Raw genomic sequence first — 12,868 nt, 5'->3', positions numbered from 1 at the left:
GAATCATGATGTGAAAAGGTATTATCAAGCAATAGAACAGTATTCTGTGGCAATCCTTTCTTTTCTAGAAACTGTCGAAGTTGTGGTACACAATGTTTGTGGAACCAGTTTCTGAAAATTTCACTATCCATCCATTCTATTTTTTGCTTGTAATAATACACAGGGAGGTCCTTAGTTGTGATATCTTTGGCTGATCGCTCTGATATTATTATTATTGTTATTATTATTATTATTATTCTGGTTGGTAAACATATCCAATACAGACCTCTTCTGTCTGCATTACAAATTTGGTCTAGAGTGAAATTCTCTTCTTCCACGAATTTCTGGATTTCCTCAAGGAAGGAATCAGCTGCCACAACATTTGAACTAAGCCACTCTCCTTGCACAGCAAGTTTGTGAATGCAGTGATGATGTTTTAATCTGGTTAGTCACCCAGATGAGGCATTAAATTCTCCCTTTAACCCTTGAGCTTCATGAAAAAATTTAGTTTATTCAGTCATATCTAACCCAAATTAATGTAAACTTCTGCTCATTTCTGGATAAATCATTGCAAAAAGAGCAGCATCTAATTTATCAAATGTAGATCTCTTCATGCTTTTTCATGAAGATGATCTACAACTAGAATCATATTTCCTGACAGAACCCTGCATTTTCTGCTTATCCTTTTTAATGTCCAAAACAGTGTCCATTCTAATACCACAATCAGGACTTAGCTTTGCAGCAGTTTTCCCTTCTCAAATCTTTCAATTCTCATTTTTGTTTTAGCAACGACACATGTTTCTTTCATTTCTTCATCATCTCTTTTACAAATTTCCATTAACTTGCTTTGTTGACACTTAAATGCTCATTAACAACGGAAAACTGTGAGTTTTTGACTTACATGGAACAGGCCAGTCAATAACAAAGGAAAAACTACACTGTTGTCACATGGCAATCATTTGGAAATGGCATTTACTGCCATGCACTGGGCTGTTTACTGCTATTTGCTAGAGAAATATATACCACATTATGCTAAAGAACAAAACAAAGATGATGTGACTTACCATACGAAAGCCCTGGCAGGTCGATAGAAACACAAACAGACACATACATACACACAAAATTCTAGCTTTTGCAACCAACGGTTGTTTCTCAGGAAAGAGGGAAGGAGAGGGAAAGATGAAAGGATGTGGGTTTTAAGGGAGAGGGTAAGGAGTCATTCCAATACCGGGAGCGGAAAGACTTACCTTAGGGGGGAAAAAAAGGAGAGGTATACACTCACACACACACACACACACACACACACACACACACACATCCATCTGCACATACACAGACACAAGCAGACATTTGTAAAGGCAAAGAGTTTGGGCAGAGATGTCAGTCAAGGCGGAAGTAAAGAGGCAAAGATGTTGTTGAAAGACAGGTGAGGTATGAGCGGCGGCAACTTGAAATTAGCGGAGGTTGAGGCCTGGCGGACAACGAGAAGAGAGGATATACTGAAGGGCAAGTTCCCATCTCCGGAGTTCTGACAGGTTGGTGTTAGTGGGAAGTATCCAGATAATCCGGACGGTGTAACACTATGCCAAGATGTGCTGGCCGTGCACCAAGGCATGTTTAGCCACAGGGTGATCCTCATTACCAACAAACACTGTCTGCCTGTGTCCATTCATGTGAATGGACAGTTTGTTGCTGATCATTCCCACATAGAAAGCTTCACAGTGTAGGCAGGTCAGTTGGTAAATCACGTGGGTGCTTTCACACGTGGCTCTGCCTTTGATCGCGTACACCTTCCGGGTTACAGGACTGGAGCAGGTGGTGGTGGGAGGGTGCATTGGACAGGTTTTACACCGGGGGCGGTTACAAGGGTAGGAGACAGAGGGTAAGGAAGGTGGTTTGGGGATACTTCCCACTAACACCAACCTGTCAGAACTCCGGAGATGGGAACTTGCCCTTCAGTATATCCTCTCTTCTCGTTATCCGCCAGGCCTCAACCTCCGCTAATTTCAAGTTGCCGCCGCTCATACCTCACCTGTCTTTCAACAACATCTTTGCCTCTTTACTTCCGCCTTGACTGACATCTCTGCCCAAACTCTTTGCCTTTACAAATGTATGCTTGTGTCTGTGTATGTGCGGATGGATGTGTGTGTGTGTGTGTGTGTGTGTGTGTGTGTGTGTGTGTGTGTGTGTGTGTATACCTCTCCTTTTATCCCCCTAAGGCAAGTCTTTCCGCTCCCGGGATTGGAATGACTCCTTACCCTCTCCCTTAAAACCCACATCCTTTCGTATTTCCCTCTCCTTCCCTCTTTCCTGACGAAGCAACCGTTGGTTGCGAAAGCTAGAATTCTGTGTGTATGTATGTGTTTCTATCGACCTGCCAGCACTTTCGTCCGGTAAGTCACATCATCTGTGTTTTTAGATTTTTATATATATATATATATATATATAAATCTGCAAACCAGATGATCTGCACACAAATAATAGAGAGTAAACTGTATTTGTACCAATAACAACTTCTTTTATATTATTGTACTACGCACTAAACATGTACTGCATGTAGGCCAAAGGTAGTGTTTACTTACAAGTAAGTAGGGATCAGGAAAATCGAACTCTTTCATATAATGCTCAATAGTATCCAACAGACTCCTTACAGTTAAATTCCCATAAGCACTGCAAAAAGAAAAATGTAATAGCTATCTAAAGCACCACATTAAATGGAAAAAGAATCTTAATATATGAGAAGAAAGTACACACAGAAATTTCAAGTACTGTCTACCATTAATAGAAATTTAACATGATAAGAAAATCATCACATGAATGTTACATTTTTAGATTAAATATTCTATTAAACTTAGTGAAATAGATAAAGCACTAGCAAGTGTGACATAAAATAAGTCTTATTTTCCAAAGTTCACTAATACTATGATAGTTGATTAATTAGTTATTGTGCCATTTGGCATCCAAACCATTTTTGGATTTGCATATACTTTAAAATCAATTCTGACTTACTCTTGGATCAATTTTTTTTTTTCAATCTTTGTGTAACAGCTGAAGATTCCTTAACCAGCTTACATGATATAATTTTCCATTCTGAAGTGAGAGATTTTCCCTTTAATAATTCAATCTTCTTGTAGAAACAAAATGTAAATTGCTGATTAACAGATCTACTGACACCAGTTTCCTCAATTAATAACAGATGTACTTGCTTATTGGTTACTGAAACTAAAGTATAAATCTAAAGAAAAATACACTGAGCCCATCAATTTATTTGAAACAAAATGTTTTATTCCGCATTATTGGCAAATTCTGAATGCTGGTTATTTTCAAGTGCACATGGTCACACTGCTGCTCTTACTACCCGAACAACTTAACTCTGGAACGGCGAAGTTCCTAAAATTCCAGAAAGGAGTCATTTTGGCCTCAAATGAAATACTTTTATATTTGACTTAAAGAAGTATTTTATTTTAGTGTATGTTAATCCCTACCTTTTTTGAGTTATTTAATACAGTATTTAAAGCACTACTTACTTATTTCACCCAAAGAAATATCTTAGCAATTTATCACTGTTCATGCTAACAAGTTTCATAAACTGTAGACTTTCATATGTTAACTACTTGTCAAACCTTCTAGACATAATTTGTACATATGGTCCATACTTTACTCACGTGTGTTCTACACACAGCTTTGTTCCACTTTTCACTCAAGGTCACTGGAATCTGGTACACACACTTAACACAGATGATTTCTGTTTTCTACATATGGGTCTGTGGCACTTTACACAGTTGTTGTTGGTCCTTTTGCATTTGCAGAGGCTGATTCGGTATTTCTTCCACTTTCTAGACGATTTTGTCCCGTACCCTGTTCTTTTGTCTGTCCTCCTTCCTGTTCTTTGGGTCCCTGTAGTTCATTCACTAGCTGAAGTATGAACTTCTTTCGGTCCATTTTCTTGTTTGTTATAATTTACTGCCACCATGCATAAGATGATGTACAGGACATACATCTCCTACATGCAACCTTAGTAGTACATTTAGGGGCCGTTTGATCAACCACGTACAGTCTGTACTTTGTTGCAATGTAGAATGTAATGGTTTCAGGTTTCTTCTTTCCTTCTTTGCTCATTGCTACTTCAGTATGCAGTGCACTCAGAAGAATGACATTTTTATTCTTCTTTCCTTGGAATACAGTCATGGTGCAGTCTGTGTTGCCAGGCTGGCACAGGATTAGTGTATTTCAACATTTGGCTTCTTTACCTCATCATGGAATTTATGACAGATATTGTTCAACATAACTAATTAAGTTTAATTTCCTTTGAGCTCCTTAGCAAGTTGAAGAGATGTGAATAAGTTTCCTCCTCATTTTAGAAATGGTTCCAACAGACACAGAATAATGTACTCTCCATTTGGTTGCTACTCTTCATGTTGTTTCCTCTTTTGCAAGGAATGGGAAAGTGTTACATATATACTTTGTCACTATGTCAGAAGCAATTCAGAATTTGAGAGCAAATTTGTCAGGTTTGTTGGGCATAAATTGAATAAACCTGCATCTTGTTTTGCTTGGTAACTGTTGTGTACATAGTTCCGCATAGTCAGCGCGTACACAACTTTCCCAACAGAGCGCGCCCCGCTAAGCACAACAGCGCAGGTGCAGCGCTCGTCCGTCTCCGCACTACTAGATGGCGCTGTCATAGAGACGGACCAAATTCTGCTCCCGCCGATCCGCGTATTAATATGTAACGCAGCCAATGAGATTGCTGCTAACATAGAACCTTTTCTCCTCGCGGATCACATTCACGCAGTGATATCTAAACGCTCGAGGTATTATAACGAGTGTACAGACCTCCGATCAGTCAGTCTGCATTAGTCTGTAGTCAAGTTTCAGTCTGCGCCTAGTAAGATTATCATATTCCTGTACATAGCCATGAAGAGAAATGTATAGACACTTTGTCAAGTATCAGAGATATGTGAGAATAAGATTAACGTACCAAGACCAAAGGAACTTCAGATTGTCAATTGTAAATAGCACCCAGAACCAAGTTAAGTTATTTTTATGCTTGTTATCACTTTAATAAACGTGTGTGAAAATTAATCAAGTTCTGTTTAAAGTTGGTCACTGTCAATCTGCTACTCTAAGCGTGCAAGTGGCACTTCTATTGCCTGACCAAACGGCGGAAGATAAACACGCCACAATAAGACCACGAGACATATTGCTGACACTCGCCTACTTCGTTAGAGCAACAAGTCAAATAATCTGATGGTGTGTGTACCAAAGGTCTTACAGTACGCACACCACAGTAACAATTGCTTGTCTATAGCTTATATTTTCTTCAGGGTGGTAAGAATGAATATTGTTTTCTATGAACTGTCCCCAAATTGCAGATACAGGAGTGAATTTTGTTGGCTGGCAGGCATTCAGCCTTGGCTGATTTTTTTTTATCAAAATTGAAAAATCTGAGAAGTCCCTGAAATCTGTCTCTTGGCACAACATCCGCAATGGAAGTGGACCTAAAAAGTTCGAATAAAATTATGTGCAAATGCACATTTTGTACAAGTGACAACTTCATTGTATATGACAGCTAACAATTTTTTCAGCTCCTGAAGCGACACAGTACAGTCTTTATTTTTAAGTACTCTTCAGGCATTTGTTTCTTTCTATTTCTTCATGACACATAGCACTGCTTCATCAAAAAATAAGATGGAAAGCACTGATGAGAGAGTCGTCTACTTGTTGATAAGCCTCAGCCGACATACTTCCAGAAGATGAAAAACTGGCAATCTTCTGCTCAGTTCCATACATGGTGACCATCTTTTTAGAGGCATTCACATGGGCTTGCTCGATGGATGAGGAAAGGACTGATATACATCAGCATCTGAACCCTCTTCTACAAATCCCTCATCATTCACAAGGTTTTTATCTTCACTCATCAATGATATAAAATCCATATCTTTATCAGTTAAGTCTACTTTAGTTTCAACATTGGAATTCTCTAAGAGATGTAACATTCCCTCAAGAGAAAAATCGCACCGAGGAGACATGTTGAAAGACATCTTCCATGGATAAAGAATATCGTCTGAATGGCACAATATGAACTGTGGCAGATTGGAATGTGCATGTGCAAATGCACAACAATGACAGCAAAACTCTGCATGATTGCTGATTCATTTTTGTTTTATCTACTTATAGTCAGACGAGAAATTATAGCAGTGTCAAACTGACCCTTTTGTCATTCTAGGCTTCCTGAATGAAATGTCCAAGAAAATGTAAATATTTGGTAAATATTAATATATTATTGTAAAGAGAAAAAAAAAGGATACGTAAAGTCATTTCATAACTAAAACAAATGAATATGAAATTGACGAGAGAAGGACGACGGGGATAATTTTGAACCGTTCTGCCATTCTAGGCTTTCATGTAAATATTGTTTATAAATCATATTTAATGACTTTTCACCAATTACAATTTGGGAATAACAACAAAATGGTTGCTCTGTTTCTGTTTCACATAAAGACAGGTTTTCTATACTTCACTGCCTCGCTGTTAAGTGCCCCATATTTATCCTGTGGCCATGAGAAGATATCAACATTTTGTTCTCACTCCCTGTGATAGTTGTTTAAACACTGAGTCATTTTAAAATAAAATTAATAATGGTTGCATTATGATGCCATATGAATTGCAACTTTCTCTGGATACTTAGGGAGAAATTTTTTTCTTTGGAAAGAACCTGCATCAAAAATAAAAATTAATATTCATTTCAATGAACTGTGAACAGAATCAGGTGATCATCATGTAACATTTATACATCACATATGTTCCATATGTTCAGCATTAAAAGATCAGGCAAGATGTCACACTCCAAAAAGATAAAAACAGGTAACAGTGCACACACATTTGCTCAGATTCACAATCTAATCTCTTTCTCGCTCTCGGGGATATGTGGTTGTACTTTATTCTGAATCTGGGCATGTGTGTACAAAGTGTTACCTGCTATTGTACTTTTTAGTACGGTTGGTTAGTTAGTTACTGCTTCACAGATTATTTGAACAATTCTTTTATCAAAATGATGTGAAATGAGGCAGTTAAAAAATGTATTACCATCGATTTATGGTGGCTGTGACACCAAGTGTGTAAATGACAATTACTGAATATGAATCGCGGCTTTTAAATATTATTATTATTAATATTATTCTTTACTGTCTCAGACATTATGTCTGGTTAAAAATGGAAAGTGACGCGGACCTTGATCAAGCGTGACTTTCTTTTAACTGTATGGTATATATTACATTGCATTTAGGAACTTTCGGGTAATTGAACATGTATCAATAATTACAGATTTCTGTAGTTGTATATATACGTTTGGATGTAGCTGTATTGCGTTGATGTACTGGTGCATATTGTGTGGTATGACTCCTGTAGTTGATAGTATAATTGGTATGATGTCAACTATATCCTGATGCCACATGTCTTTGACTTCCTCAGCCAGTTGGATGTATTTTTCAATTTTTTCTCCTGTTTTTTATTATTATTATTATTATTATTATTATTACTTCACACTGTTTGCATGCAGCATGTGTGTATATTGATTAGGGTATCTTTATAAATTTGTGAGTAATTTTCTCCGCGAAATCCAGTTTTTTAAAGTTCAGTACAATAATTATTTTTTGAAGCTCTGAATTTTTTTTAAAGTAATGAATGATCATTATTTAAAAACCTGACACCACAATTTTTTAAGTACAACAAAAACCAGTCAGAAGTTGCAAATTTTATGACTAGTTTTAGGCCAAGACCTATTTTCAGATCATCATAACATAGATAAAATGGTATTTCGAAGATGTGAAAACCATGTCAAAAATGTGCAACAAACAGTTACAGGCATACAGGTAATATTTTTTTTTAAGTTGTGCAAGATCAAGATGTGATACTTTCCCTCATCTGTACACCTCTGACAACTCTTTAAAGTTTCCTCTACTTTATCAATAATTGTCATGTAAATTATCTTTCTTCAGCCTAACAGAATATAGATCATCATTTCCGATTTTTGTTCTGATTAAAATCAATTTCTTTCCTCTGTCAAATCGTGCACTAAAAAAGAGGTTAGTATCATCTCAAAACTGTTTTAATAATCAGTGCACTTGGATGGATAAATGCTGAGCCAAGATCATCAAGTTGTAGCAATCGTTAACAAAGAAAGAAATGGGTGAGGATTATGAATACATGAAAATTATAGGAAATATCTGCTACGTTCCATGAGCAAAGGACTCTTAACAGACAATACGAGAAGGAAAACAGATTGTTCATTTTGGGCAAGTAAATGAAAATGTCAGAACTTTATTTGGTAGAGAGGATAGTAGGCAAGTAATTTCCACACAGGTATGACTTTAGCTTCCTTTAAACCAAAGCAAACACAAGCAAATGTGCTACAGCGAATGAGCATTCTCTCTGGTGTAAATGCTTGGTGCATGGTGTTCAGTTCCTGTGCGGGTCACATTTACAATTGTTCGCTTGTGATCCGCTGGGTGTCATTCCCCTTTACACTGAAGCAAACACATGTGAATGCACATTCACAAACAACGTGCAGAGGATTCACTTGCACATGCCATCATTGACTTGTACCAGCGAATAAGCATTTACACTCTAGCAAATGGAAGAGAAAGCGTAAAATGTGTTTCGTTTTTTGGCTCTAAAATGTAGCTAAGCATTTATACTACAGCAAACAGAAGAGAAAGCATACAGTGTGCTTCGTTTTTTGGCTCTAAAATGTACCTGTGGTAAAGTTGCTTAATCTATATTCAGTCAAGAGTGATTGAGAAAAGAAACACAACTTGGTCTTTCTGTATAGCAAGCATGCTGCTGATAATGAAAGCAAAACAGCCATACAGAAAAATGTGGGTATCTGAATTTTTATGCAGGTGTGAAAGAAATGGTGGTTTGGCTCTGATTCATGATTTGCAGCTGCAACCATTGCTTGCTTTATTCCAAAACTTCACCTGTACATCGAGCATTTTTGCCTTCTCCTAGCTGCAATTGAACCGAAGATTTCCAAGCAAGACACAAATTATCAATGATCCATATCAGCGAGAGAGAAGCTACCACTAACACTGTGATTCTTAGCAACAGGTGACAGTTACATTAGCCTCAAATATCTATTTTGTATTTCAACAACATCCATTTCCCAAATAAATCCCTAAATATTTACTGCCATATGTGAAACACTTGGGGATTTTACAAAGGTGAATGTGAGGAAGGTACAGACATTAAGAATGAGTAATCATCATTTCCTGGCGCCTTTGTCCCACTTCAATGTGGTGTCAGCCTTGTTACTACTGTTTTGGCATTGTTAGTGACAGAGGGTGGCCAGATGCCCTTCCTGTTGCCACCCCGTACCTCCTGGGACAGAATTTTATTCAACATCGAATAATCAAATACAATCCCTAGAAATAATACAGTTTCTGGACATCATACAGATTATTCTTCTGAATACGTCAGTTTATAAATACAAACTAAAGATTTGTTTGTATTAATAAATTTTACATTTTGATGGGTTTTACATTTGGTAGTATACAATCACGATATTACAAATATTGTTTTTAATCAACATTATATTAGTTGTAGGTTACTTAAAACTATGAGCTTGACATACTTATGAAGCACTTTTCATACAGATACAATACTCGTCTAGGGAATAAAAAGGGTTTTCCATTAGAATTCTTTTTAGCTGATCTTTTAATTTGTTAGTAGGAAGGGTTGTGAGACTTTTTGGTAGGGCATTGGCTAGCTTCAGCCCAGCATGAAGTGCATTTTTTTCATATAAAGCTGTTCTGTGGCTATTTACATGGTATCTGAACTTTTGCCTTGTATCATACTGGTGCAGGTCACAGTTTAAATTTGGATTTATTGTTTTCACAAGCAATATAACTTTCAATATGTATACACCTATAATGGTAAGCACACCTAATTTTGGGAACAGATTCCGACATGATTCTTGAGGTTCGGCACCACAAATAATTCTGATAACTTTTTTCTGTAGTATTAATAATGTACGTAGGTTGGTTTGAGTTGTTGCACCCTATATTTCTACAGCATAGTTTAAGTTTGATGAGAATAGGGCATGATAAGCAGTTTTTAGTACACACATGTCCTTACAATATTTGCTAATCATATTTATAGCAAACACATTCTTCGACAGCTTATATGCTAAGGAACCAATATGCATGTCCCATTTGAGGCTGTCCTGGATTGTAATTCCCAAGAACTTTGTCCATTTTTCCGAATTAGTGTACCTCAGCTGTCTGTGTCTAGTGTGATCCATGGAATAGTGTGAACGTATTCAGATGTCTGCGAGTCGTGTAACTGAGGCAGGACATGGGGATCAGCCCAGTATTCACCTAGCGGTATGTGGAAAACCACCTAAAAACCACACCCAGGCTGGCCGGCACACTGACCCTCGTCAGTAATCCACTGGGCGGATTCAATCTGGGGCTGGCGCGCCTACCCGAGCCCAAGAAGCAGCACATATTACAAATGAGTAATGTAATGCAAAAATATACGAAATACCAGCCACATATTTATGGGAGGGAAAACAATATTCATTAATCAGCTCCTGTATTTGCACTTCATAAAATAGTACCTAAACTGTGACATTAAGACAGATATTTGGAATGTGAGTCACGAGAATGGTCAGGTCTTTCATGCATCTTCATTTTACATTAATCTACATTATCTGTTTATTTTAATGACATTTATTTCCATTTCTAGAAATTACACAAAACAATTTAACCTGCTCTGTTGACACTACCAGCACTTCAGCAATTTATTGCTATGTATCATTTTATTTCATGAGCATTTTATTTGATGTCGATCTTAAGGATCCCACAAGCACCTGTGGAGTCTGTACTCTTCAATCAACAGAAGTATGCATTGGTCAAACCACACCATCACCTCAAAAAAATGCAACAAGACACACCAACAACTGTTTGCACATGAAAATCTGCATATTTAGGAAAGTAAGTACACTATGTCTATCATCGAAGCTAGCACCAAAGCGGAGACAGCATAAGCTTCCTTTCCTGGTTCATTCTACGGCCGACACCCAGCGAATCACAACAAAATAATTGGAAATGCAACCTGCGCACCATTGAACACCACGCACCAAGCATTTACACCAGAGAGCATTCTAGTTTGCTGTTGCACATTTGCTTCAGGGTGAAGGGGGCTTTAACTACTACCCTTTCTACCTCCTTCAAGTTCTCATTTATTTAATTATTAAATGGGTACCAGCATTATCCTCCGCATTTTATCTGAGAGTCTCCCTTGATCTGGAGTGTAGAATAAATTTGCTTGAGATTTTCCCTACATCCATAACCCTTAAGATACTTATTTTTCCTTGTTTGGGGTGGGGGAGAGAAGATTTACATCACTTCGTTTTTTGACAATGCATGTAATGATTGCCTTCGGAAGAGTAACAATTAACCCATCTGTAAAAAAGGAATTATACTTTACATCTTTTTCACAAAGCCTTACAGATGTGTTTATGCACAAATGTTTAACATTTAGTTCATATTATAAACTGTTCTGCATTATCTCATTCTAAATTGTTTCTCTTACTGATACATTGCGAGTTGGTTTCAGTAAATCTAATGGACACATGCTTACTCCTTGGGTTTACAGTTGTTGCTTATGTCTGTTGGGATGAATTTAGTGACCCACTCCCCTTTTTGTGGGAAATAGACACACTATCTGCCTCATTGGCAATGCCTAAAAATACTTAATGATACTTTCTATAGTTTCTACAGGATTTTTTAACAAAGAAAAGAGGAAAAAATGAAAGAAAAATAGTCCGTTACATAGGTATAGTGCTTTCATTATAAAATGAGATCTAATTTTTTAAAACAATATATGTTAAAAAATGACTACTTGCTGATTAAAGAAACATCTGAAGAGTGTCTGTTTCAGGAAGGGGAGGGGGAGGGGCAGGAAGATAGAAGAGGAGAAAGGTAAATAGTTGTCAACATACACACACAAGATTACTATATCTACATAGTTACAATTACACTTGTAATACTTACAAGGGCTGTTCCTTCAGATATTGAAGTCGAGAAAGATATTTTTCCTTGAACTTTTGTGCCCTATCCTTAGCTGTGTCACTATCTGGCTGGCTTTCAATAGCACGTAGTACAAATTTATCTATTGATTCTTCAAAACATTGCAGCCAGTAGTTCCTGCACAACAATATAGTTCTTACATGATATTTTGATAATGAGAACCTAACCTAGCATTTTCAAACACTGGAAACTCCAGGTAGGAATATCAACAACGTAGAAAAAGACAAACCCTACTTACCATAAAGAAGACACATCAAGTTGCAGACAGGCACAATTAAAAAACACTTACACAAAGCTTTCAGCTACATCCTTCATCAGTAAATGAAATGAGAGACACACACCGTTCACACACACAAGCAAGTACACCTCATTAACACATGACCGCCAAATCCATCATTAGGGGAAGGCATAGTACAGGACAGGTGGAGAGAGAGAGAGAGAGAGAGAGAGAGAGAGAGAGAGAGAGACAAACACTGTCCAGTGTAATGTTCAGGGACTACACTGCCAACAGGCACAGTGTCAGGAGGTTGCGGGGCAGGGAGGTGGGGAAAAAGGAGCAGAGCAGGGAAATATGGGCAGATGAGTTGGTAGAAAGCTGCAAATAAACAGGATTGGAGATGATACTGGGGAGGAGATTATAGGACATAGGGGGTGGAAACTGTTGGGTGGAGGTAGTAGAGGACAGTATGTTACGGTAGGTTGAAGCTGGGATAATTACAGGATTGGAGAATGTGTTGTAACGGTAACTCCCATCTGCACATCTCAGAAAAGCTGGTGGTGGAGGGAAGGAACGT

The 12,868-nt window shown here is 37.6% G+C and overlaps 1 protein-coding gene across 2 annotated transcripts in view; it reads right to left on the bottom strand.

Moving 5' to 3' along the window:
• The window catches only part of LOC126457642 (4'-phosphopantetheine phosphatase), a 163,974-nt gene that overhangs the window by 67,762 nt on the left and 83,344 nt on the right, over window positions 1-12,868 (bottom strand). For both annotated transcript variants that reach the window (XM_050094113.1, XM_050094114.1), the window contains exons 10-11: window positions 12,039-12,191; window positions 2,562-2,649 (exon numbers count right to left, since the gene is read on the bottom strand). In XM_050094113.1, the coding sequence (XP_049950070.1) occupies window positions 2,562-2,649; window positions 12,039-12,191 (241 nt within the window). The remainder of the gene's footprint in view (window positions 1-2,561; window positions 2,650-12,038; window positions 12,192-12,868) is intronic.

The sequence above is a fragment of the Schistocerca serialis genome, chromosome 2 (assembly GCF_023864345.2).
Source record: "Schistocerca serialis cubense isolate TAMUIC-IGC-003099 chromosome 2, iqSchSeri2.2, whole genome shotgun sequence".
Lineage (NCBI taxonomy): Eukaryota > Metazoa > Arthropoda > Insecta > Orthoptera > Acrididae > Schistocerca > Schistocerca serialis.
The sequence above is the reverse complement of the archived record's forward strand: the minus strand, read 5'-3'. Positions and strand labels throughout refer to the sequence as shown.